Genomic DNA, 26,769 nt, shown 5'->3' with positions numbered 1-26,769 from the left:
CAAGGTACAAACATTTTCTGGTCCCAATGCATTCCCTTATCCTTGGCAGCTCTGGATTGTTCTCTCAACTGCAGTTGACCTTGCCAGTTGCATAGGCCATCTATCCAGGTTGGGCTGGATGCCCTAATGCGTGCATTTGCTCCCATTTGTATATGTGCATCCACCAGTTCAAAGATTATAAAATCTTCCCATTTACAAATCCAACCCAGGAAACCATTAATGAAAATGCAGGTAAACCCAGCCCAAGTACTCAGATGGGGACAGCCCAAATCCAAACTAGGCCTGTCTAAATTCCTAGATTTTAATTTATCAAGGCCAACTGTGCAGCCCAAGCATTACTTCTGGGCTGGAGGAGGGAAGGGAATTGGTGTCTCTTAAAACAATGCCTTTCGGCAGAGATCTATGAAATGAGACACCACACAGGGCTGTGGAACAGACTGGATGGCAGCCCATGACCTCATGTTTGAGCCACTCATGCAAAAGAAAATCATGAAAATGGTTTTAAGAGGACTCAGTTCAATTAAGGAAGAAAACTGACAAGGCCACCTCAAGCACACCCCATCCAGAAAAAAAGAAAGGTCTGTATCTCTCTTTTAAAGACAACAGTCCATAGAACTTTGGGAACTAATTGGTTTTACCAGAAACAAAGCCAAATCATAGAACTCAATGGATACTCTCCTACTACCCAGCTGAAGGGGAGGCAGCTCACATGCAAGTTAAACGTGCATTCAAGCTCACTCTGAAGGAGCCTTCAGAAATTCTTAAGATTGATACATATGGACAAACGGACAGGTCTAGTATTACAATAAAACATATGGCTGTTTATTTTCAGACTCTTCAGAGATTTCTCTCCTCCTGCTCCTGCTTTGGAGGATAATTCTTTTCTTCAGCACCTAGAAGTCTTGCACTTTCTTAGCACTTTCCCAGTGGGATGAAAATTGATAGGTGGCAAAAGTATACACTCCCAAATCATCATCCCATTCATAGTCTGAACTGGACAAAACCCCACTGAACCTGGGGTGCTTAGTGTGTCTCTGCTTTAGCTAATCAGTCTCTAGCAGAAGTTTTGGCCAGCAAGCCTCTTCCAGCTCTGGCAGTCAAAGACATTGAATACCTTATGTCTGTTTACACAGACAGACACTTTTGCCTGAGCAACTGCAGTTCAGAGGAGGTCTCCTTGCCCCCCTGGCTAGAGTTCTGTGTTTTGCATGGCTAATCTGCCCAAGCAGAATGCCAGCATGGTAGTTCCCTCCACTAGTCCAGAAAGCGCCTGCGTGAACCCGTCCGGGAGCGGTTTGAGCGGCGAATATCAAACTTGGAGTCCCGGCACTTCTGGCAGACGTAGACCTCTGGGACATTTGATTTGCGGATTTTGGCACAGGAAAGGTGAATCCAGGTGTGACACTCATTACATTCAATCATTGGCCGTCCAGCAAAAGGTTTCATGCAGAAACAGGTGACGAGATCCCAGGAATCATCATCTGGAAGGAAAAAACAGCAAGTTAAAACTATTACTTCTTTCCTCCTGCTGCATGCTGAACTCTCCCTTTTAGCATGAACTTACTCCTTGGTTTAAAGGCAGTCCCTACAGGCCTGTGATGATTTGCAGAATCTGTCACTGTACAGCCAATGAGTTCTGTTTGTAATTATGAACTCTATACATTGAAGCCCTTATGGTAAACTGCACTGTGTTCTTGTCTCATACTTCTTATGCCCAGGAGATGGGAGTGGACCCTGCATATCTATCTATGAATAGGTCAGTCATTAAAGACTACCAGCACCTGAACAGATCTTGCCCGTACAGAACAAAAGAGTCACTGCATCCTAGATAAAACCATTTTTCCTCCAACTTCTCTGCAAAAGGTTAGAGTTTGAAGGAATGGAATTTCCCCAGTGGAGGGGAACAAAGATGAGGTATGGGTACAGCCCTTTAAAACACAGAGACTGGGCTGGTCAGACAGACAAAAGAAGCTTGGGGCACGAGAGAATAACAAAGGGCCATGCTTTTGTAACAGAAGGAACTTTTTGAAGGTAAGTACCAGCTAAGGCTGCAGGAAGCTGCCTGCAGGAGAGAAAGATACTCCATATTATGAAGGAGAAGCCGTGAGCTGTAGGAAGAGTATCCTGGACACCCTGAAAGGATGCTGACCCAAATCCCAAAGAACACTCAAGAGTGGCGAGAAAAGTGAAGCAGGGACTGGTTTGTAGCTGTTTTTTATTTTGCCTACATCAGTATGTAGAGTAATTGTGTTAGAAACCTTCTGCAAACTGTGTGTTCATTTGCTTCAATGATCATGTGTCCCTGAAGAAGTAAACTGGAAGCCAGAATGCCCCCACAGTTAGAGCTCTAGGCAGGATGTGAAGCAACTGTGGAGTTTCGGGAACGACAGAACTCATCTCAAGGCCTAGGCAGTTGGATCACAGAATCTCTGCTTTCAGAAAAGGGTGCTAGAAAGTGAATATGCACCCTGAAAGTGTGCCTAGAAACAGTGCCTGAACTCTGCTCAGAGTCAGGAAAGCTTAAGAGCTCATGGGCCCAGTGCTGGGACCCAAATACAGCAGCCTGGTGAATGTCCAGCAGGAGGACGTTGACAAGCCCCTTCCAGGGCATGCCAGAAGCTGTAGTCTACACCCTCTACTGCCTCCTGCACTTGCTCTAGGACAGAATCTCAACAAACCCAGAGAGTAGATATGGAAAGAAAAGGGCTCTACTCCCAAAACTAGCTTCCAACTTTTTGTTCAGTTTACATTAAGCCTCTCAGAAAACACAGCTTATGGGAAGAAACCCTCACCTCAGAGTCTGGAAAGCTTAATTCAGGTGCTAGGTCACTAAGCAATAAATATTCCTTGCTCTTCTCTACCCACTTCTATCCAAAGATCTAAAAGTGCTTTGCAAACACTAATTAATTTTGTCCTTAACCCCCCCGGGAGACAGATCTGCACTATCCCATTTTATAGAGGAGTTGAGTGCTAATAACATACTAGATAGACAGATGATAGTCAGATCTCAATCTGACCAAACACCTCACAAATATCTCCCCTTAGCAGGGTCATTTACCTGAATCCACCATAATGTCCTCATCATCACCAATGCCATCCTCGTCCCGAAACACAACCTGCTTGCCCTGCCGTATGACCGTGCGTTTGCCCACGCTCTGTATCTCCATGCCCTGCTCAGAAGTCTCAGGAGGGTACGAGACATTGGAAGGAGTGTCAGAGTCCCATACTGAGCAATGGTCATTCACAGACTGAGGATCGCCCTCAGATGAGGGACTCATGGGGGTCTCAACACAAGAATCCTCTGCCTCCAGCTTCAGCAGCTTCCCCCCATATTCTTCCTCCACAGGCGCTTCCGTTTCTCTTCTCTTCAGTTTTTTCTTTTTTCTGATCTTATCGGTTTGCTTTCGCTCTGACAGAAAGCTGCTCGGTTTTGCCCGCTGGAATAGGGAAACACATGGTTTTGCTAGCTTGAGCTGACTAAAGCTCTTTCTGCTCTTGACTGGCAGGGAAACAGCAGAAGGGAGGTCATTGAATCGGGGGTCCCAGCTATCACTGTCGATGGTACCTCCAGTACTATTGGGGGGGCTGGGGCTGCTCCTCAAGGGGGTCTCCTAGAAAATATTAAGAGACCAGATGTGAATATCATTTTAGAGTTGATAGTAAACCTCTTAAACAACCACTTATTACACCCACCTTTTTGAAGTGGAAGGATGGGGAAGGATCTATACCTGTCAAAATAGGCTTCCTCTCCTCTAACTAAAAATCAGATAATCTCCACTTATCCAGCTGCCATTCAGTCACTAGCCTACATTATTTACCTTCTCTCATCCTTACCTGTGGCCCAGGACAGGTACAGCTGAGTGTTAAAGGCACTAAATAGTTTTCAGTAAAGTGTTTCCGGGAGTCTAGACTCCCAATTTCTTCCAAGTGCTTTGTATCCTAAGCCCCTGCTGGGAATTCCAGCCAAGGAAAACAATAGGCTCATTTTAAAGGTTGTGTGGCAATCTGAAATTTGTGGCTGCCTAGGCCTAGGATACAAAGGGGAGGGGACTCTGGCATGAATACCTCTAACATAATATTTTTACACTGCACAGAAATCATTCACCAATCAAATAATTTAAACAGAAATGGTACTTACTGACCTTTAAACTTTTTTCTGTCCCCTCAAGCAAGACAGGGGTTTGGACTGCCTCACTTTTGATTAAAGAAGAGATCACATCATATTCCAGGAGCCTGAGGAGTACATTTAACTTTATAAGTGTAGGGACATTTGTGGCTCAGGTGGGAGGCTGACAATATCCAGTTACGTGCCAAGTTCCATAATTTGTTTCAGAATATTACAGGCCAGTGGGTTCCTTTTTGTCCCATCAGGAGCTTTTACAGGACCCTACCCTTCACACACATCCACTTTATCTGTCTAGGTATTTATACCATACTTGTTACTCTGATAACATTTAACCTCTCAACAGCACTAGCTATAACAACATGAACCTGAAATAAAGTAAGGATCGAGTTGCTGCACCATTACCTCTTGTGGATAGGGAATGTAGCCAGCATATGCCAAGACAAAGGTGCAAAACTTGTTGAAATCTTCCACAGTTCTGTGTCTCTTGGAACTGGGAGAAAAATCCTGTTAAAGAGACAGCAACCGGAATATTAACATGAGATTTCTGAACAAACCAGCTATAATGTCAAATCAGAGACAGCATAAGGATTTTGTACACATGGATATCCACTTCTGAGATTGATAGTTTCAGAGTGTCTCTTATATAATCAAAATGCAAGAGAGGGCATCTTGGGGCAACCTGTGATTTAACATTCTTGTCAGGGCTTTTTGCTGAAACTGAATTCTCAAGTTTGTCTGGCTCCCCTTCTAGGTATTCCCACATGCCTGTCTCCAGCGGTGGTCTCTAACGGCTTTGCAGTCTAATATTGTATTGAACACAAATGCTTCTTTAAAGTCAGCTATTAAAGACAGGGAAGAAGCTAACCAGTCACTAAAATAGCTGTTTGGGTTCTGTGAAGGCTGTACACCCTGTTAATGTAACTAATAAGTTAACTTCACTGATTGCTGTTCTCTTTCTAGTGCAAAGTCTACATCATGGCTCCTACCCAGAACTCAAAGCTCCTGGAAACAGCAGACTAACTACACATGGAGAGTCTGCCTGGACACAGAATACTTCTTCAGGGCTTACAGTTCTTTATATATTTGTATTGAGATCCCAAGGCACTAGCCAATGCCCAGTTTCATGATAACCCTTCCATCCCCACCCCCATCGAAATACAAACGAATACGGAATATATTTGTATCTAGTCCCAACCCACACTTTGAACTGAACTGTCAAAAAGCAAGACAAACTACTGAGAAATCCTCTCCTCCCTGCCTGCAATCTTCCCTAGTTCCCTGTCGGCACTGGACGCTGCCAGAGAAAGTCACTGTCTAAAGAAGCCATTCCTGCATGGGGAGCAGCACTGGAAGCAACAGCAAAGTCTCCTCCATCTGTGATGGGGGAGGAGGATTAGACAGCAGACATGGGGTGGAAGACTCTGAAGGGGGCCAGATAATTGGACAAGGGGCTCTGACTCCTTGGCAGAGGGGATTAAATCCCAGTGATGGGGGTGCTCAGATGGGTTAAGAGGGTGCAAGAAATGGTGCTCTAAGAGGGTTTGGAGAGGTGTAGATGGGGATCAGAGCCCCAAATTCAGCAAGGGCTTTCAGCCCTGGGTTCTGAGCTGGGAGGGGCAGCTCTCTGGGTGGGAGAGGTGCTCCAGGCACTGGGAGGGGGAGAATTTCCGAGGAGGAAGAGGGTCAGAGCCCAGGGTGGAAGACTCATGGGGGTTAGAAGGTTTGGTTGGGGGCAAGGGAGCTGGGACGGGCAGGGGGGAGGAGGGTCAGATGAAGTGAGCTGTAGCTCAGGAAAGCTTATGCTCAAATAAATTGGTTAGTCTCTAAGGTGCCACAAGTACTCCTTTTCTTTTTGTGAATACAGACTAACACAGCTGCTACTCTGAAACTCCGTGGGGGAATCTCTGAGGGGCGGGGCCCTGGGGTGGGGTGTGGAATCTCTGAGTGTGGGGGGCCGAGGCCCTCGGGTGGATGGGGGATCCCTGGGGGGAAAGGGGCCGGGTGCAGGATCTCAGGCGGGGCGGATCCCTGGGGGGAAGGGGCTGGGCAGGGGATCTCAGGAGGGGAGGGGATCCCGGGGGGGGGAAGGGGCTGGGCAGGGGATCTCGGGTGGGGGGGATCCCGGGGGGGGAAGGGGCCGGGAGAGGGATCTCGGGTGGGGGAGGATCCCGGGCAGGGGAAGGGGCCGGGAGAGGGATCTCGGGTGGGGGAGGATCCCGGGCAGGGGAAGGGGCAGGGAGAGGGATCTCGGGTGGGGGAGGATCCCGGGCAGGGGAAGGGGCCGGGAGAGGGATCTCGGGTGGGGGAGGATCCCGGGCAGGGGAAGGGGCCGGGAGAGGGATCTCGGGTGGGGGGCGGGATGCCGGGGGGGGGGGGGGGAAGGGGCTGGGCGGGGAATCTCGGGTGGGGGAGGGATGCCGGGGGGGAAGGGGCCGGGCGGGGAATCTCGGGTGGGGGAGGGATGCCGGGGGGGAAGGGGCCGGGCGGGGAATCTCGGGTGGGGGAGGGATGCCGGGGGGGAAGGGGCCGGGCGGGGGATCTCGGGTGGAGGGGGGGATGCCGGGGGGGGGGAAGGGACCGGGCAGGGGATCTCGGGTGGGGGGGGGGAATCCGGGGGGGAGGGGCCTGACGGGGGATTTCGGGGGGGGGGGATGCCGGGGGAGGAAGGGGGGGATGCCGGGGGAGGAAGGGGCCGGGCGGGGATCTCGGGTGGGGGGGGGAATCCGGGGGGGAGGGGCCTGACGGGGGATCTCGGGTGGGGGGGGGGATCCCCGAGGAGGAAGGGGCCGGGCAAAGGATCTTGGGTGGGGGGGATCCCTGGGGGGGGGAGAAGGGGCAGGGATCTCGGGTGGGGGTGGGGGATCCCGGGGGGGGCCAGGCGGGGGATCTCGGGTGGGGGTTAGGGATCCCGGGGGGGGGAAAGGGCCGAGCGGGGGATCTTGGGTGAGGCGGCGGATCCCGGGGGGGGGGGGGGGAAGGGGCCGGGCGGGGGATCCCGGGGGGGAGGGGCCGGGCGGGGGATCTTGGATGGGGGGCCTCTCGGGCGAGGGATCCCGGGGGGGTGGGGGATCCCGGGGCGGGAGGGGCCGGGCGGGGGATCTCGGGTGGGGGGGGAAGGGGTCGGGTGGGGGATCCCTGGCCCTGGGGTGGGCGGGTCCCTGAGGGGGGAGGGGCCGGGGCTCGGCTATCGCTGAGGGGCCCCGGGGACCCCTGAGCGGGGGGTCCGGCTGCCGCGGAGCAGGTCCCGGGCTCCGGCAGGAGGGGGGCAGGGGGGAGACGGCCCCGGGCTCACCTCAGAGGGGAAGGGGGAGGCGCAGGGGTCGGGGTCCATGTCCCAGCGCAGGCGGCCGGGGTCGGGCAGGTGGGGCCAGGGGTTGCCCGGAGCGCGGGCCCGATACCGACGAATCAGTTCGATCTCGCCCGGCAGCGCCGACACCTCGAACCGCCCGGTACCGGTGGGAGGGAGGAGGGGCAGGGGGGCGGGCGCCGTGTGAGGCAGAGGGGCTGCCGGGAGTTGTAGTTCCCCCTCCCCGCGAGCGGCTCCGGCGGCGCTCGCTGCAGGGGCTGCCGGGAGTTGTAGTCCCGGAGAGAACTACAGCCCCCAGCATGCCTCCCGCTCCCTCAGGCCCGCCGACTGGGGGAGCTGCGGTGGCGCCGGCGCGGTAAGTGTGGGGCCACGGGGAGGCTCCTCCCCTGGGCCTGCCCCCACGAGGGCCTGTCACGAGGCAGCCGGGCCGGCGCGCAGGGGCCTGTCTCTCCGAGGCCGGGCGCGCCACCGGGCCGTGCCGCCGCCGCCGCCGCCCAGCTCCGCGCGCCAAGCCGCGCCCCGGTGAGAGGCGCTGCCGGGCCCGCCGCGCTCCCGCCTCCCTCAGACCCTCCCCTCTCCCACCCTGCGCGCGGCCGGCGCCTGCGTCGCTTGATGCCCCGAGAGCAGCCGCGCGGCCCGCGGGGCTCGGGCCAGAGGTAAGCCCGTGGCCCCGCCGCATGGGCCCGGCCGAGGGGGTGATGCCGGAGGGGGGAGACCCGGGGCAGAGCTGTCCGGTCAGCTCGGACTCCGGGGGACGGGAACCGCTGTCCTCCGCTCTCGGTGTCCGCTGCCTCGTGCTCTCCCGCCCCTCCGGTGTGCGGTTGGGATTCTCTCTGTGGGGCGAGGGGAGCGGGTCGGGAGGGCTCGGTTTGTGCCAGTGTTCCCCTACACACTGACACACACGCTCTCACACTCACTCTCTCTCACACACACACTCTCTCTCAACATATTGCCATCGATCATTAAATGGGCAGGCAAAGCATGAAACATGTTGCTTTACCGTTTATCAGAGTTTCGTTTAAGGTTATTTACTTTATATATTTTGACATGCGAATTGACATTTTGCGTTTTGACAGCTCGAAAGCTTTTTTTTGACTCTCAGGGCCTGTCGTGAACTAACTGATTCTCCCCCATAATTTTGCACAACTGTGAAAATTTAAATCAACAAAAGGTTTAAGAATAAACTCAGTATTATCCACTGAAATTATACACCGACAAAATCAGATTCTGCAAAGTGTCTCTGGGCAAATTGTTCAGTTAGCTAAAGAGCCTGAGCACCTGGCAGCCAAGGAAAATCTTATTCCAAAATATAATCCAGGATTTAAGGAACACTCTTGTGAGTTATTAATGTATAGATACCTCTTTTCCAAAACGCTAATTAGTTGTTGTCCCCTGTTTTATGTGGAGATAATGAGCATCTGTAGCACACAGTTTTCAATAGTTGTTTTTGTTTTTTTAAAGAATTTGACTTTTACTTGTTATAAAAACAAATTAAATTCCCTGTTGTAACCGAACACAAAGCGAGTGGCATATAATAAAATCTCACCAAACCGGTCTCTTGAGAACCATGCCCTGGTGTTAGTAATCTGTGAACAACAAAATAAAGTGGTGCAAAACAGGTTCTTTAGGGTTCAACAGCAAAACTTTAAATTAGAAGGACTTTCTTCAAAGTGTCAAACTAAATCTTCTTGCTCTTTTTTTTCTTAAGTCAATCCCTTTCCCCTGTAGTGGCAGAGTTAGAACTGGGTTTTTTACCCACGAAACCTTATGCCCAAATATATCTGTTAGTCTTTAAGGTGCCACTGGACTCCTCATTGTTTTTCGTTTTCTGTATCTGAAGCTTGATGAGGAGCCCCTTCCTCAGTTTGTTTCTTGCACATTTGAATCCTTTGCCTGTTCAGTAGAAAGGGGTGGGCATAGAAGAGAGGACACACAAGGAGCATGTGATTGATTGCTCACCAAACAAAACAGAGCAGATAGGTCTAATTTTAGACTTCTTCAGCTTTGGCAAACTTTCTCAAAACACTTACAAAATTTTTTTAAGAGCAAATGAATCATATTAGTGTAGTACTAAATTATAATGTTAATGAGGAACAGACGCTGAGTCATGTTGCATGTATCATTCAAATTTTATGCGAAATTCTGAGCGGTAAGCTTGTATGATTGTAGCCTTCTGCACTTTAAGTTCCAGACTGTTCTAGCTTTCTTGCCACTTCCTGTCTGTGACAGTAGTGTGTCGGCACCTACTTAGAGCTGGGAATGCTGCTGCTAATAGCTGTGTGTCCAGCCCATCTATGGGCAAGGAACAGTACTGCCTTTTTGCCTGTGTACCTGCATATTTGCCTTGCTCTGGAATTTAGGAAATCAGGTGGTGAGTCTAGTAATTAATGTGTAAGATCATCAGGGAGGAAAGGCAGGCATTGTGTGCAACTTGAGTTTTGATCAGTAGTTACTGTACAGATATTGTTGAAGAATCCACTCTTGTGCCAAAGTACTTTTGAAAAATAACTTAATTTAGAAATGAGATGTGACAAATGTCCTAGTATTTGTAAAAGGCAACTGATTCCTTTTGAGTCATGATGAAAACCTACTTACATTTTTTAAAGAAACATGTTATTTCACGTTCTTCTCTTTGCAAATACCCTCAGTGCACTGGCTATGCCATGCTGATTGGAGAGGACCTCTAACCCTGGCTCCATCACAAGTACAGCAACTTTATGTATACTTTAGGTGAGAAAGTTTGTGCTGCTGGTCTTGATAAACTACATGGGATTACATCCTATTGCATCCGATGAAGTGAGCTGTAGCTCACGAAAGCTTATGCTCAAATAAATTGGTTAGTCTCTAAGGTGCCACAAGTACTCCTTTTCTTTTTGCGAATACAGACTAACACGGCTGTTACTCTGAATCCTAAATCTAGCAACATCGGCTCGGGTTTATTGCCACTGTCAGCTTTTCTTACAGCTGTCTTATTAGTTGAAGTTCGTTCTCTGACACTTCAGGATTCAGAGCAGATAGCATCTTACACCTGAAATTATATGTTTTCTCTGTTAAAGAAAGCTGAGGTAGTCATTGAAAGCAGTTCACATTTGATGTGTATATGGTGGCCTGAAACAAAAGAGCTGGGGGTCGCAATAGTGTTCCCACTGTGGATATCAGGATGGAAAAAAAAAAACAAACAACTTTATTAGTAACTGGTCTCTCCGTTGGCAATGTCTGCAGAAGGGTCGATGTTTGAATGAGCCATAAAGGCTGAATTCCTCTCTCACCTTTTGGGGGAAAGGGGATTCCCCTTGGAACGGAAATTGGGCAAACTACAGTGATCATATGTGTATGAATATGCACAGCTCTGGAAAACCGTATCTGCTAGTTGCTATACAACAATCGTCAAGTGGCTATTTTAATTGTTTTATTTATCTTCTTAGGGTGATAGAGTAAACTGTGAACCACCAGAGGAATGTATAAAAAAATTCCATTTACATAACAATCCATTTTAAATTAGGAAACAAAATTGCACTCTGTTAAATATTATATAGATATGGAAACTCAGTAGCACCACACTTTCCTTTTACTTTACTTTTCCAGGCTAGCCCATTTAGTAATTCCACTGCTTTTCTTCTGCAGAGTTCAATTTCTTCCAGAAAAACTATCAGCATATCTGTTTTATGTAACTCTGTAAGATGTTTTCTCTCACTGGTTCTTTTTTAATTTTCTAATTCTTTGGGATTAGTTCAATACTGAGAAAGTGCTATTATTTTAAAATGTTTTTGCTGTTTGACTTGTCTCATTTCCTATTTTGCCAGCTCTACACAGTCATATCTTCTACTCTGATAGACTTTTCCAGAATATGTTTAATCTCTTCTAATGTGAGACCAAGTCTGTTGCCAAATGGGAGCTGGAGAAAAACTGTTATAGTGCCAAAGTCTGTTGCATTAATGCAGGGGTCCGCAACCTTTCAGAAGTGGTGTGCCGAGTCTTCATTTATTCACTCTAACTTAAGGTTTTGCATGCCAGTAATACATTTTAATGTTTTTAGAAGGTCTCTTTCTATAAGTTAATAATATACAACTAAACTATTGTTTTATGTAAAGTAAATAAGGTTTTTAAAATGTTTAAGAAGCTTCATTTAAAATTAAATTAAAATGCAGAGCCCCCTGGACCGGTGGCCAGGACCCGGGCAGTGTGAGTACCACTGAAAATCAGCTCGCGTGCCGCCTTTGGCACACGTGCCATAGGTTGCCTACCCCTGCATTAATGCCCCGCTATCAGTTACCATCATTCTATATGTTACCGCTGTTCCTCCTTTGGACTGATTAACAATTCCTGTGTAAAGGAGACATGGCTTTCTGTCTTTTTCATTAAATGTATTAAAGACCTCGATCTAAGATATTAAAAATATGTAAAACATAACAAAAACAAATGTCCATAATATTTGATTCCGTTTTCTGCCCAAACCACTTTGCAATATGGTCCACTTAATAGCATATCCTATATGAGCCCACCACCCTTAACGAACAACCTCAAATGCCTCCATCAAAATCCTCTAGACAGTTTTTCCGCTTTGCTTATTAACTGTCCATTTCCTTCTTTGGGTCTCTTTACTTCAACCTTATTCCACCTGCCCCCCAATGCTCCCTTTCTTCCCCCGCTTTCTTCCCTTCGCTTATCCCTGCCCCGTTAGTGCCCTCTCTCCTTTCCTTTGTGTCTCTCTCTGATTCCTTCCCAATAATCCCCTCTGCCCCACCCCCCAAAAAATATTGTGGCGCTAGCATGACGCTTGCGGAACATCATATTGTTCGCTCTGCTAGTTTGTTCTATCTCTCTCTTCTCCATGCTTTATCTTTCCTATTAAATTGTAAACTGTTCAGGACAGAGACTGTCTCAGCCTTTGTTTGTGTAGTGCCTATCATAATGGGGCCCTGATATCCATTAGGATTCCTATGTGAGCAGGGTTTTATTATTATTTGTATCTTAAATTGCAGTGCCTAGTATTTGTAGGAACTTAACTTTCCTTCCTTTAAATTATGTTCTATGCTTTTGCTGCATTTCAATTAATGTAATAATAAGTTAGTATACTGTTTGTTTAAAGGCATCCTAATTACTTTTGTATCCTATAAGCAATGTATTTAATGCTATACATTATATAGGACCCTTTTATCCAGAAAGATCCCAATGTGCTTTAGATTTAGTATGAATAGGGATCACTTAACTCGCCAGAGTGGAATGCAGCAGCCGTTGTATGACAGCTGAATTTTCTTAGTAAAGAAAAAACAAATTTAATACACATGGGAGGATTTAAAAAGACAATGTAAATATGAGTTGGAATTTAGCCAGGACCTTAGGGTTAACACCTTAACTTGTGCAAAAAATGCACAGGGCTTCAATGACTAAAAGTGGTCAGGGTCTTGAGCTTGAGATTGCCTTTCCAGCTGACAGTTTCACAGCCCCATAGAGCTTAGGCCCCAGCCACTGAGTCGGAGGGAAGAGCATCCCGTACTAAATCACCCATATCACTTCTGCCATTACTTGGATTTTTGCTTTGGCTGCAAATGGTGGTCTCCTATGCAAATATTGACCAGGCCTAATACTGCTTACATATGATATCTGACAAAATCCCAGCCCCAGATGGCATGGATGCAGGACTAGGTAGTGGTATTTATAAAATTATGAAGCTTATGTACATATGCTCTCTCAAACAGGGTGGGAAAATCAGTAATTTAAAAAAAATTATTTAAATCAGATTTATTAAATTGAATACTTTTTAAAAAAAATATTTGAAATTACATTGAAATTGACAATCTGTGTTAAATCTAAATTTACTAAAATCTATTAATTGGTTACATTAAATTAAAAAAAAAAAGTTCAGGCAATACACGTTTGTTGCCAAAGTTTTAAAGAAAATCAAACCACTGACCTAGAGGAAATCACTGGCTAAGCATCTGGAACCAGATTTTAAGTGCTAAGCCAGCTTTTCATAGCAGTAGCCTCTTTTGCAGGTGCAGAGGGTATATTTTATTTTCAGTTTATTCATCCCATTCAGTTCAGGTGCTAGCTCTTTCCAAGTTGAGAAGCCGACTGTGATTGAAAAGTCAGAAAAGCTTTTTTTCCTTTTCCAATTTATGATTAAAAATGAGGTATGAGATGGTGAGATCTGCTAGATCTCAATTTCTGAAGGACATGGGCCCAGATCCACAAAAGTGACCAGAAACAATCCGATCAATTCATTAACTACAGATACTTTGTTTCATCATTTTTAAGTGCCAAACAAGTTTTGATACTTAATTTTTTCTCATATATCCAGCACATTTAAGCTAGTTTTATTTATCTATCCATTTTAAAATGTTTTTGTGCATTTCAAATTTCATGTCCTTTTTGCATCCAAATCGAGCTTGACACAAATCACAGGTAAAAAAAAAATCATCTGGTAAATAAGAAATGTATCATTCATCATTTAACATAATACAAAATGCAAACATTAATTGGAATAAATGTGTTAAACTATATAATTGCTTACATTACATGTACACACACTTATTTACCCCCCTGGTTAGAAGAAAGTACCAAATTTAGTGTAAGGATTATATCTAATTGCACACCCACGTGTTTATTTCTTACCAAGCAATTAATCAACTTTTTGTTCGGAATATAACTAAAAAGTACAAATGCAAAACAAGATTAAAATCAATTATTTGAAGCTTTGATTTAAATCAATACACCCTGCTCTGTCAATATACAGTCCAAATCCAGTTCAGTCTTATTCTTATGAACTTTAAATCTGGATTCTCTTTCTAAAATATCTATTATGAGACTGAAGTGTAGAAAATACTGAGCAGTTGTTTGATAGCACGTTACATAATTCATCTTGCTAAAGCTCCACATTTGAGGAATGTAGGTAGGAATGTTTTAAAGGCTGTTCATCTCATCCTGTTTCCCTGGTCTGAGGACAGTTTCCGTTTGATGAACCTTTTATTGCCCCCGCCCCCTTCTTTAAATTGTTCCTAAGGTTGTTCCATAGTTACTATAGTCCTGCTTAGATCCAGAAAAGAGTAAACTAACTAAGCTATTTTATAATTATATTTATATTTTAAGACATTATTTCATAGACTAGATTGTTAATTAGTCTGTGTAGTATTAAGAATTCTTGCAGAGAGGGACTTCATTTGTGGAGACATTTTGCCACATGGCTGTAATTATTTGTTAATGTCCTAAGGTAGATTCCCATTCGCGGTATGTTGAAGCCAGAACAAGGAGTTGTTGCTGTGCCACCCCAAGGCGTCTAGCGTGGGCTTTTGTCCCTTTAATCCCATGAAGACCATACGTTGCATTTTGTGAAAGATACTAAATCTCTGTGGGTTGTGTTAGTTCTTGCATGTGCACAGCAGTCCTTGTAGATGAGTATCTGGTGTGAATGGAGCTCTTCACTTCCCTGACTACAGTGGGTGTTTGGAGTGCACAAAGAATGCAGCATCAGGCATTTAAAGGTTTAATTTTGTTACAGTTCTGTGAAAATACTTGTCCTGCAGAATGAATCTAGCAAGGAATTTTAATAGCATACATTTGCAGTGCAGATAGTAGAATGCATACAGACCTCCTTATTTTATTTCCTAAGACTATGTAATTATCCCATTTGTAAACCTGCAACTGAGCACTCAAAAAACTCTTACTAGATTGTCAGAGATCCCCAAATGAAGAGGGAAAATGGAAGGCTTGAATGGGGAAAATAAGAAAACAAATGTATTTGCCAATGAGTAAGGCTGTGTGGCTGTCACCGATTCTGTGACTTCCATGACTTCTGCAGAGGCCAGTGCAGCTGGCTTCAGGGCTGCCCGAGCAGCTCAGGCAGCCCCTGGGCCAGCCACACCGGCCGCTACTGGGGCAATCTTGGGCCACCACGCCTTCCCAGCAGCAGCAGTAGTTTGGGTGTGGGAGGGGGCTCAGGGCTGGGGCAGAGGGTTGCAGGGCAGGGTGGCGCTTACCTCAGGAGGGCTCTCCGGAAGCGGTTGGCATGTCCCCGCAGCTCCCATTGGCTCTGGAGCAGGCGCTCGTGGCGGGGGCAGTGCGTGGAGCCCCCCTGGCCTTCCCTCCTGCTAGGAGCTGCAGGGGCATGCCGGCTGCTTCCGGGGAGCTGTGCGGAGCCCGGGGGGAGTCTGCCAGCCTCGCCACCCCCACAACTCTGGGCTGCACGCCACCTCCCAGGGCTACCCCCCTAATCTTTAGTTAGGGGTATATAGTGCAAGTCATGGACTGTGACTTGTCTGACTTTTACTAAAAATACCCATGACTAAAACGTAGCTTACCGATGAGTAATATACTTTGATTGCTCAAGCTTGACTTTCTGTATTTTATTATTAAATGTTTGTCAAATAATGGGATTGCCATTATTGTAGGCAATAGCATTCTTCATTGATTCTGTTAAAATGTTTATTGCTTGTATGACTTGTACCAGAGTACTTATAAAAGCAACTGAAACAGTATGTGCTGACCTGTTGTTACAGTTCAGTGAGAAACTGTATCTTGTAATTGAGTTTGTCTTTGCAACTTGTCCATTTTGTGAAGTAAAGTAAAATATTCAATTTTGTAGACTGCAGTGTTTTGCAAGTACAGATTGCAGGTGCTCTCTCTAAATGGAATAAGAAATTCCCCCACTTTTTTCTTCTGTAACATTCCATTTGTTTTCAGTGCCCATTTAAATAACTGTTACTTACTGTAATGTTTATTTCTTCCTTTACTAAATTCTGACAATAACAACCAGTCCCCAAAAGTGTCTTTAGATAGTGGGTTGGGTTGGATTGGAAATCCTCAGAAGTTCTTGTCAACTGCTGGAAATGGCCCACCTTGATTATCACTATAAAAGGTCGGCATGTTGTCGTGTCCCGTCCCCTGTCTCGTCGCCCCCCCCCCCCCCGCTTTCCTGCTGGTAATAGCTCACCTTACCTGATCACTCTCATTACAGTGTGTATGGTAACACCCATTGTTTCATGTTCTCTGTGTATATAAATCTCCCCACTGTATTTTCCACTGAATGCATCCGATGAAGTGAGCTGTAGCTCACAAAAGCTTATGTTCAAATAAATTTGTTAGTCTCTAAGGTGCCACAAATCCTCCTTTTCTTTTTAAAGAAATTAGTTGCATTTGAGCAAAACTTTTATTTGAAACCAAGAAAGGCTACTAGAAGTGATAAATTCATGTGCTGTGCATTTATCCTGCTAACCTTTCTTCTTCCCCAGCGAAGTTTGTAATGTAGAAAATTGAGACCATGTGTGTGGATAAACTGAAAACTACGCGCCAGACCTGTTTTCAAACAATCTTGGACATCCTCAATATTTTTTTTAAAAAAAGGTCACAACGGGTCTTTTCACCTGCCTTGATTTTCAAGTGTGAGGCTCTGCTAGGTGCATCGGTGACGGCAAAGCAATTCTCCAGAAGCAACCCCCTCACCGCAGAGGAAAGCTTGCCGAATCCCTGTGGTTTCTACAGAACCCTGTATAAACTGAGTCTCCCTGCTGGGATGGAATCCATTAGGGAGGCCCCTTCCCCCTATTGTTGGGAATATTCTAAACTAGAGCAGCTGTCCCTGACGTGAGTGTGTGAGGGAGGGGGTGTACTAACCTGTGGGCTCTGCCCTTGATTGCCGCCTAGGCCCATTGGGCTTCTAGGAGTTAAAGGGGTGGATGACCAGGGGGTGGGGGCAGGAGCCACGTGTGGTATGGGCCGGGTCTGGTCCTTATAGGGGCTGTGAGTGCCTGAGAAGCCTCATGCTAACCTGCTGTGTGTTGCCTCCTCCACAGGCATATTATGGAACCGAGCCCGGCAGGAGGAGGTGGGGGTCCAGGCGAACCAGCACACGCAGTGGCACTGCTGCGGGGTCTGAGTGCACTGCGCTCTGAGCGGAGCCTGCTTGATGTGACAGTGGTGGCCGGGGGCTGTGAGTTTGGGGCACATCGAGCTGTGCTAGCTGCAGCTTCTGGCTACTTCCGTGCCATGTTCGGCGGGTCACTGCGGGAGTCCCGGGCCGAGCGGGTGCGGCTACATGGGGTGGACCCTGAGTGCCTGGCACTGCTGCTCGACTTTGCCTACACTGGTCGGGTGGGGCAGCTGGGCCCCGACATCGCAGAGCGGCTGCTGCGTGCCGCCGACCTACTACAGTTCCCAGCCGTGAAGGAGGCATGTGGCACTTGGCTGGCCCGGCAGCTGGAGCCGGCCAACGCGCTGGACATGCAGGACTTCGCAGAGGCCTTTGCTTGCCCAGCCCTTGCGGCTGCCGCTCACCGATTTGTGCTGCGCCATGTGGGTGAGCTGAGCACGCAGTTGGAGCGGCTGCCGCTGGCGCGGCTCATCTCCTACTTGCAGGACGATGAGCTGTGTGTGCCCAAGGAGGAGGCCGCCTTCCAGCTGGCACTGCGTTGGGTGCGTGCTGACCTAGCTGCCCGTGCCCCGCTGCTGCCGCAGCTCCTGGCCCACGTGCGCTTGCCCTTCGTGCGCCGTTTCTACCTGCTGGCGCATGTGGAGGGCGAGCCCCTGGTGGCGCGTTGTCAGCCCTGTCTGCGCCTCCTGCGGGAGGCCCGCGACTTCCAGGCTGCTCGCTATGACCGGCACGACCAGGGGCCATGTGCTCGCATGCGGCCACGACCCTCTACCGGCCTGGCAGAGATCCTTGTGCTCATTGGTGGCTGCGACCGTGATTGCGATGAGCTGGTCACCGTTGATTGTTACAACCCACGTACGGGGCACTGGCGCTACCTGGCTGAGTTTCCCGAGCACTTGGGTGGCGGCTACAGCATAGCGGCGCTGGGCAATGACATCTACGTGACAGGTAAGGACGGGGCACATTGGATCTGATGCCCTGAGGAGTGTTGTCTGGGGAAAGGGCCACAGCTGGGCATTATTCTGGAGGGAGCCCAAGTCTGTCAAGGGATGGGGGGACGGCTTTAGGTTTAAAGATCAAGGGGCATCGGCAAAGCTGTAGGAGAAGCCAGAAATGAGATCCCTGAGTTTTCAAAGCACTAGTATTTTTATAAAAAGTTCCCTCTTTTTTTTGCCATTAGTCCCAGGATGGGCTAAGCATGGCTTGTTTTGGGTTCGCAGAGTAACGATTCTTTGAAATGAGATCTGCCTTCATAATTAGGGTGTCTCTTGCAAAGACTCAGAAACCGTTCTGTTCTACTAAATGCCAGGGGAAATGATCCCCTGGCTTCTGTGAAAATGTTGAACGAGTGTGTTGCATACGTTGTAAGCAGACACGCATTCCAACAGCCCGTTTCAAAGGGACTTTGGCTTCTCCACAGTGCAGTAATACTTTGTTCTGTGTGGAGGCTTGTGTACAAGTCTGTGTAAAGGTATTTGTATACACTTTTATTGTGACAGACTTCAGGGCTCTGTGGTTGGTTCTAAGTACAGGCTAGTGCAGTGTGTTGGTAAACCTGAAATGGTTTTGTTGTTCTGCTTGGAGTTATAAGCTACTTTATGGGTCAGATTTGTTCTGAGTTGCTAGTAGGCTTGGAACTCAGAGGTGAACAGGAAAATAAATATGTATGCAACTTTATATATTACTTGAGTGTGTGCAGAAGGAACCTCCTGAACACTTTATTTTTAATGTGTGGGGTCCATCATCCAGGAGACTCTTCCACTTTGTGCTTACATTAATGTTTAAATGTGTAAGGAAAATATTTAGGTTTCCAACAGTGGTTCCTGGTTTTTCACAAATGGACCATGTCTAAAGTTCTATTCAGATGTTTGGCATAAATGCGAGTTTTCATTTTGCAACAGGGATTCCTTTTCTGTAGTTATTCTCGTTTTGGGATGGATTTAGTAGCTGATCTCAGACAGGCAGCTGATTCATAATGACTAATACTAGTGAGTATGTAGACAGCATTTCAGGACACATGTTGGTGTAACTTCCCAAGACAACAGGGTAGGAGTCTGATTTCAGATCGTTTTCAAATTCCTGCTGTGATGAGAACACTTAAGAAAAGCAGAACTTAGAGAAAAGTAAATAACAGGGTGCAACACAAAGTACACCATGTATGCTTGTCACAGAGTCATCAGGTGATGCCCTGGAACAGAAGGTTTATTAGGTGACAGGAACACAGCGTAGAACAGAATTTATTAGCACAGAAATCAGTGACTTTCAGCCAAGTCCGTCTTGGGGAGTCCTGGGCCAGAAGCCCTGGACTCCCCCTCTTCCGGTCCACCCAAGCAGACTGCCAGCACCCCCGTTGCTGCTCCTCCTTGTCTTTGTCTCACTTCCCGGGCAAAGAGTCATCTGGTTGCATCCCCCTCCTGGGTCTCAGGTTACGAAGGGCACTGGTCATAGCATATGTTCAGGCAGCTAGAGCAGCCTCACCTGCCCCTAAGGTCTCAGCCAAAGTCACACACCCCTGTTCCTACCACCGAGGTATTGGTGCAGCACACAGGGAAACTGAGGCACACTCAGTATTCAGGCAAAACAGTAAAACTCTCACAGGCTCAATAGTAAGACTCACATACAACATAACAAGGGAAAAGCCCCATGTCGTCACAGCGCTCAAGGTAGAAACGTACCAGAAAGTCCTCTGATACTCTGGACTTCAGTGACTCTCAGTGTCATTTAACCTTGGCACAGCAGTGCGTTTATGGTATTGAAGGGCAAAAGTTGTGTTTCTTTCTCTAGTGTACTCCCTGGCTCTTGTCAGTTTGTCAAGTTTAACTATACCAGTATAAAGCAGCGACCTCCCATCTCACCCTCACCCCCAATGTGGGTGCAGTTATACCGGTGTAAAGGGACCCAAACAGAAATAAGCTATACTGTATGATGTACCTTTTTACCAGTATAACCATGTCAACAAAATTACACCTTGATCAGTGGTGAATAGTTATACCGGTAAAGGTTGTATGTAGACCCGGCCTAAGTGAACAGAAAGCTGTTCAATCTCTGACTTAACAAAAAGCATGCCTGTGATTTAAGTAATGTCATAAACATGATGATGTGCTAAAGTGGAATACTTTTGTATTATTTCTGCATCCAAAGAAAGTCACATATGGTAGTATGCAAAAACAATGCAAGGTTGATTGACCTGGAATTCTGAATGCCAAGCATTTTGTCACACACCTTGTGATTGCTGACTTCTTCCAAGAGTCTTGTACTTGCATACAGGGTCTGTTGTCATTGAAGATGCATGGATAACTGTTTTGTATTTCGCATTACAGTTATAGCTCAGAGGAAAAGAGATGTAAAGGGAAAGCTTAGAAGCAGATTTTTGTATGAGGCAGTAGTGAAGTGGGGTCAGGTGTCTAAGGTTGTTCTTTAGTTTATGGAGCTTGCATGCTAGATTTGCTCCACTGATATCGTTGTCAACTATTGTAGAAGTGTTAGTTGGACTCTTATTAGTACCTTTGCTGGCTAATTAATCATTGTTGAAAGTTGCTCTGTATTGGATCACCAGCTTCAAGCCCTCTCGTCAGGGATATGGTGAGGGTTGTAAATAGGGAAGGGAGAAAATGGTTAGGAAGTTAGCCAAACCTGGGATACATGTTTTGAGTTGATAATACATCAGATTTCATCTGAGCAACACATGAGGGAATCTACTCTGAGATTCTGGGAGTAAATGGGAGACAAAGTTACAGGCCCATTTTTGAAATTTCCAAACAAATTTGAGATTGAGTGGTACCATTAGCCTTGAAATTGTTGTGAAACAAACTGCCATTTTTCTCCTGTACCTGAATATTTTAATAACAAGTAGGCTGGGGAAGTAGCAAAATTTGTTATAGTATTGGAAAGTAATAACATTTTTGAATACCTAATAAAGGACTGAGTTATTACATAAAACCCCTAGTCTGTCTTCCTCTCCACCCTCCCCCCCCCCCCCATACAATGGGCTATATTGCAAAATATTTACTTATGAAATGTGCTCTCTTCTGTAGGAGGATCAGATGGGTCAAGGCTCTATGACTGTGTCTGGAGATACAACTCCAGTGTGAATGAGTGGACAGAAGTTTCTCCAATGTTGAAAGCAAGAGAATACCACAGCTCTACAGTCTTGGATGGACTGTTGTATATTATAGCCTCAGACAGCACAGAACGTTATGACCACTCCATAGACGCCTGGGAGGCTTTGCAGCCTATGTTGTACCCAATGGACAACTGTTCTACCACATCTTGTCGTGGCAAACTCTTTGCTATTGGCTCTCTAGCAGGCAAAGAATCCATGGTTATACAATGCTATGACCCTGAAACTGACCTCTGGTCCCTCGTGAACTGTGGACAGCTGCCTCCATGGTCTTTTGCACCAAAAACTGTGACTCTTAATGGACTCATATACTTTATAAGGTAAGTAATAATGTTTCCTCCACCCCACCCCATCCCACTATAGAATGATTTTTTTTTCTTTTTGAGAAATAGTGTAGAAGGATTGGATTTAAATCCACAATTTGGGAAACGGAGGCAATCTTACAAATCTGGACTGAGGAGAAATCTACTTTAAAGTAGAATCCTTGAGTTCTATTGGCTTTTAATTCAGTTCTACTATTACTTTAAATACACACACACACACACGAATAAGCTCCAAGAAAATATTAAATTGTACAGCGGATAGCACGTGTGTAATGAGATAAGAGAACATGAGATGAAATGGTTTGTTGTTTTTAATCCAGGATTTACCATTATGTGTTGAGTTCTAATGGTTCAAATACTTATCCACTTAAAAATAAACTGAAAGGCTTTCCATCACTGAAACACTTCATCTAGTGGAGTATACTGTCTTTGTGTGTGAGCAAATGTACATTAAAAATAGTCCCCAGAAATTTTGTTTTATTACCTTTGGGTTTCCTTAAAGCAGTAAGTTGTATCCAAGATCTTTATTTGCTGCATTTGGATTTGTTCGTGCTCAGTCCAACATCTTGGCTTCCAGCAGCTGTTTGAAGTTATTCCTCTCCCTCTTTCAGTATTCAACTAATATTGAAAAGGTTCTTTCATCAGAATATCCATCCTGTACGCTTGCAGAGCCAACCTTACTTGCTGTTTTCAGCAGACTGGTAGGTCAAGGTTTAGAATTCTAATAGTTGAGTAGTTGGCCCATACACACCTCTGTCACGGGGGGGTGCTGCAGCAGTAGGAAGTCATTGGTGATTCATTGGGTAAGTAGCTGAGAAAATTACCTGACACAGCAAAGGGAAAATTCTTCCTCTTCTTCACCCCCTCCTCGCTTCCCCCAAAAAAATGCTGCAAAAGGGTTATTTTTCTGATAATTTATAAGGACAGTCTCAAAGCAATAGGTCATATACATGGGATCAAAGGGTAACTTACTAACCAAAGCTGCTAACTTTCAGTTTATGTGGGTTTTTTCTTCAAGTGAGAATAAAATCTCTCTCTTCTTTACAACCAACCCTAGTTACAGTAATAAATATGGCATCACAGCAAAACTAGTCTCTTGGGTTACTTCTGTATTAGAAACAACCTTGAGATGGGAATGCCTTGTTCTTATTCGGATGAGCATGTGGAATTATTCTTGCTCCTGTTTTCCCTCCCAGCCTGCAAGCAGTATGTTTTCACTTTCATTCTTGGAAGCATTTGCTCATGCAGCACTGTTAGTGACAACAAACATTGTAAACTATGATAACTCTCTTCTCTGTAGAAGTGGCTTAACAGCAACTTTAGGATTTTTAAAGCAGTATCACTAAAAGGGTTGTCTTCGCTCTTCACTTGAATTCCTGAAACTCCTATTAATGCTCTGTTTGAGGTAGACAACAGGTGGAAGAAGAGATCTCTGTGTATTTAAGATGTTTAGAATCTTCAGGTTCATAGAATTGAATTAAACCAGTGTGATTTTTAAATGCTTGACTCCCATGGACCATCTTTCCTCTGCATAGACACCTCTGCTCCGAGATTGTTTCCCAAAGTAGTTCAAATTAAGGAAACTGGTTATGAAGCATGTACCTTGGGAGCCATAAGGAAACTTATTCATTGTTTTTTTTAAAACCACAGTGGATAAAAAATTGATTTGAAAATATTTAAAAATCAGATTTTTTTTATTTTAAATCTGAGGGGGTTTTTTGTTTAAATTAAATACAGGCTTATTTTTAAAAAATAAACTTTGAAATTGACAACTTATGTTAAGGTCTAAACTTACAATAATATATTAAAACTGTATTAAATTAAAATAATAAGCAGCACATGTTTGCTGCTGAAGTTTTACAGAAAATTAAACCACTGAACTGGTGAAAGTCACTGGCTAAGCACCTATAACCAGAGTTTGTTGACATGCTTAATCAGCTTTTGACAGTAGTAGGATCTTCTGCAGATATACAAAGAATATTTTTTTGTTTCAGTATATTCAGATCAGTTCTATAACTAGTTCAGTCAAAGTTAAAGAAAAAAATGTACACTGGAAAAAGGAGAAAAGCTTGCTTTCTTCTTCCAATCTATACATAAAAACTGGTTGTGAGAGGTTGAGATAAACTAGTTCCAAACTCTTGAAGGACAATGAGAACCAGAAATAATCAGTTCAATTCACTAACTACAGATAACACTTTGTTTTCATAAATCAGTAAATGCAGAACAGGTTTTGATGTACTTTTTTTTCTTATGTATCTGCACATTTAAGGTAATTTTACTTAACTAATAAAAAAAATTAAAGTGCTGATTTTTGTGCACTTCTTTATTGAATCAGAATTTCCAAATTGAGCTTGACACTAAATCACAAGTAAAAAAATGATATAATAAAAAAGTAAAATTTAAGAGTCTGAATAAATGTAAGTTAAGCTTTATATCTGCTTAAAGTGTATCAATATAGTGTATCCTCCTGGTTAACAAAAAGAAGCACCAAATTTAGTGTAAAGGTTATATTCAGTTGCAAATCAATGTTTTAATCATTACCAACCAGTGAGAATCAACTTTCTTTAAGAAAATAACTAAAGTACAAATGCAAAACAAGATTAAAATCCTTGATTTAAATCAAGGTTTCCTGATTGGTGATTAAAATCAAGTATTTAAATTACATTGATTTAAATAAATCCATCCTGTTTTTAACTAATTATAACTATAGTTCAGAAACCTGGATTTTGCTGTATACTAAGCAGACCCTTTCATAAGCCTGATGGCTTCTAAATGAATAGCCATCAGGAGAGGTGGTGCTCTGGGATGTCTGCAAAGACTCTTATTTATTTCACTTTCCTCTTATTTCGAGACACTCTGTTGCTATCGCTTTGATTGGAATAAGCAGATGATTTTGTTTTCTCTGTCATCACTAGAGTGCTTGTCGTAGATTGCAAAGGACATGGTAGTTCTTGGATAGTCAGTAACAATGTCTGAAAAATACAATACTCAGTTTTAATTGTCTTGGACTCACTTTTCTTCTCTCATTCAAATTTTTAACTTTAATCAAAGGACTTTATAGCCAGAGATTGAATTATCCAATAAAAGATGTCTATACCAATTGAAATGGATTCTAATACAGTACATAGTTTTTACTTTAAATTCAATTAACTTAGTTCTTGAGACTGATTCAGTTAAAATGGAAGCTCAAATTAATTTGTGGTTGAACTAAGTAGAAGATTCTTTTGTATTCTTAGGTAGTCTTCTAACTTCATTCTTGATAGTACTTTCTTGGATTTACTTTAAGTACTGCTATGACTACCCTGACCTTGTAATCTCCACATTCGTATATCAGCAAATTGCATTTCTGTGTCACAATAATCCCGCACCTGTTGCTGTCACCCTCCTGTCTCATGAGTGGAATGGGTAAAAGAAGCCTTGTGGGATTATAGTGCTGCTGTTAGTTCTTCCATTACAGACCTCTCTCCACCCTTTATTGACACCCCCACCCCGGTTTAAATTTGGCATTGGCTGAAGTCTCAGTCCAACATGGATCCTTTTAGTGTTAATTTTAGGTGGGGAGAGGTTTAAGTCACCCCAAAATATCAGTTATTTTTCTAAGATGTTCTTGTGTACTCGTATCACCAAAGCCAGATTATTTTATCAGGTACAAATTTGCAGTAAATTTATCTGTAGTGGGACCCACAAGTGCAAATTTTATGTTTAGGATTGGCCAGCTGTTATCAGCATAGCACAGTGGTGCTTCTAGGTACTATTTGTAATACAAATAATTTTGCATCCTGTCTTGGGCAGGCACCAGGGCTGAATAACCATGGGGCAGTTGTAGGCAGGGGAAGGCAGAAACACCGCCTGAGTGTTCTGGGTTCATTCTGCCTCCATTGTATGGTTCACTGCACCCAACTAGCTTGTCCAGCTGGGTAATCTTTTCAAAATCCAGAATTTATTTTTTTAAGTGCAGTTTTGACTTTGGAGAAGCACAGAAGTCCTATTCACATTCTTTGGACACAAGCACCAGTTCACAAGTAGTGAGGAGAATTCCTATGCATAATGATGCAGCCCACTCTAATACATAGCTCTTCAGCACCTGGGCTATGCAGATCCATTGATTTCTGTGCTGGCCATTGATGCTGCATTATAGGAGCCACATGTAGGAGTTTGAAGTGTGCACCATATCTCATGTCTTGGTGCAAGTGCAATTTGATCAGTGTGCACATGGGTTTGTGAATGTAACAGGGTGGAAGCAAAAGTGCTAATGTAGCATTTCAGACACTTGCTTGGGCTACTTTCACCTGTGCTAGATGAAATGGGGGGAGCCTTTACAGCTCTCTGAATTGTGGTTTCCTTTTTTCTTTTATAGAGATGACTCCGCCGAAGTGGATGTTTACAATCCAATGAAGAATGAATGGGACAAAATCCCTCCTATGCTTCAGGTAGGATGTTGACAATGAGTTCATTTAAAAAACCGTTGGAAACTATAAACTTCTTGGGGTAGGGGAGTGACTTAATTTTTTAAGCACCGACACAACACAAAATAAACTCAGTGAATGCTAACAATATGTTCAGCCATGTACAGCAAAAGGTAGTCCTTGCTTCAGAGCAGTTGTAGTTTAGATAACAAATAGAGGATGATGAAGGCTTGTCTACACTGTATTAGTTCACATTAGAAGGGTATCAGAGTAGCAGCCGTGTTAGGCTGTATTCGCAAAAAGAAAAGGAGTACTTGTGGCACCTTAGAGACTAACCAATTTATTTGAGCACAAGCTTTCGTGAGCTGTAGCTCACGAAATAAATAAATAAATAAATAAATTGGTTAGTCTCTAAGGTGCCACTAGAAGGGTATAAATTCCAGTGTACACTAGGGTGTCACGCACTAACTGGCCTGCACTAAAAATTTAGTGTGCAATAATGTAGTATACAATACTATGTTAATGCACCTGGGAACTTTTAGTGTACGCTAGCAGGGTCCACGTGGGCCAGTTCCTCTCCATTGTGGACTAATGCACAGTGTAGACAAGCCATAAGTGCCCA

At 45.0% G+C, this 26,769-nt stretch overlaps 3 protein-coding genes across 5 annotated transcripts in view; 1 reads left to right on the top strand and 2 right to left on the bottom strand.

Moving 5' to 3' along the window:
• Positions 1–795: 795 nt before the first annotated feature.
• On the bottom strand, positions 796–7,725 carry PHF13 (PHD finger protein 13). The gene is made up of 4 exons (XM_037881118.2): positions 7,419–7,725; positions 4,529–4,630; positions 3,059–3,611; positions 796–1,481 (listed from the first exon to the last, which is right to left on the bottom strand). The coding sequence occupies exons 1-4, from the start codon at positions 7,455–7,457 to the stop codon at positions 1,255–1,257; spliced, it is 921 nt and encodes a 306-aa protein (XP_037737046.1). The 5' UTR covers positions 7,458–7,725; the 3' UTR covers positions 796–1,254.
• Positions 7,726–7,798: 73 nt separating this feature from the next.
• Positions 7,799–26,769, top strand: part of KLHL21 (kelch like family member 21) — a 24,427-nt gene continuing 5,456 nt past the window's right edge. The window contains exons 1-5 of one of the 3 annotated variants that reach the window (XM_043531659.1): positions 7,981–8,089; positions 10,082–10,163; positions 17,222–18,246; positions 21,333–21,738; positions 26,099–26,171. In XM_043531659.1, coding sequence (XP_043387594.1) covers positions 17,229–18,246; positions 21,333–21,738; positions 26,099–26,171 — 1,497 coding nt within the window. In that variant the 5' untranslated portion in view covers positions 7,981–8,089; positions 10,082–10,163; positions 17,222–17,228. Of the gene's footprint in view, positions 8,090–10,081; positions 10,164–17,221; positions 18,247–21,332; positions 21,739–26,098; positions 26,172–26,769 lie in introns of all 3 variants that reach the window. The other 2 variants (XM_037881116.2, XM_037881115.2) reach the window with 2 other exon arrangements.
• ZBTB48 (zinc finger and BTB domain containing 48) overlaps positions 22,650–26,769 on the bottom strand; it is a 24,025-nt gene continuing 19,905 nt past the window's right edge. The window contains exon 11 of the mRNA XM_043531657.1: positions 22,650–24,713. Coding sequence (XP_043387592.1) covers positions 24,567–24,713 — 147 coding nt within the window. The 3' untranslated portion in view covers positions 22,650–24,566. The remainder of the gene's footprint in view (positions 24,714–26,769) is intronic.

This window comes from Chelonia mydas, chromosome 18, assembly GCF_015237465.2.
Source record: "Chelonia mydas isolate rCheMyd1 chromosome 18, rCheMyd1.pri.v2, whole genome shotgun sequence".
In the NCBI taxonomy this organism is placed as follows: Eukaryota; Metazoa; Chordata; order Testudines; family Cheloniidae; genus Chelonia; species Chelonia mydas.
Note: the sequence above shows the minus strand (reverse complement) of the source record. Positions and strands in the feature narration are given on the sequence as shown.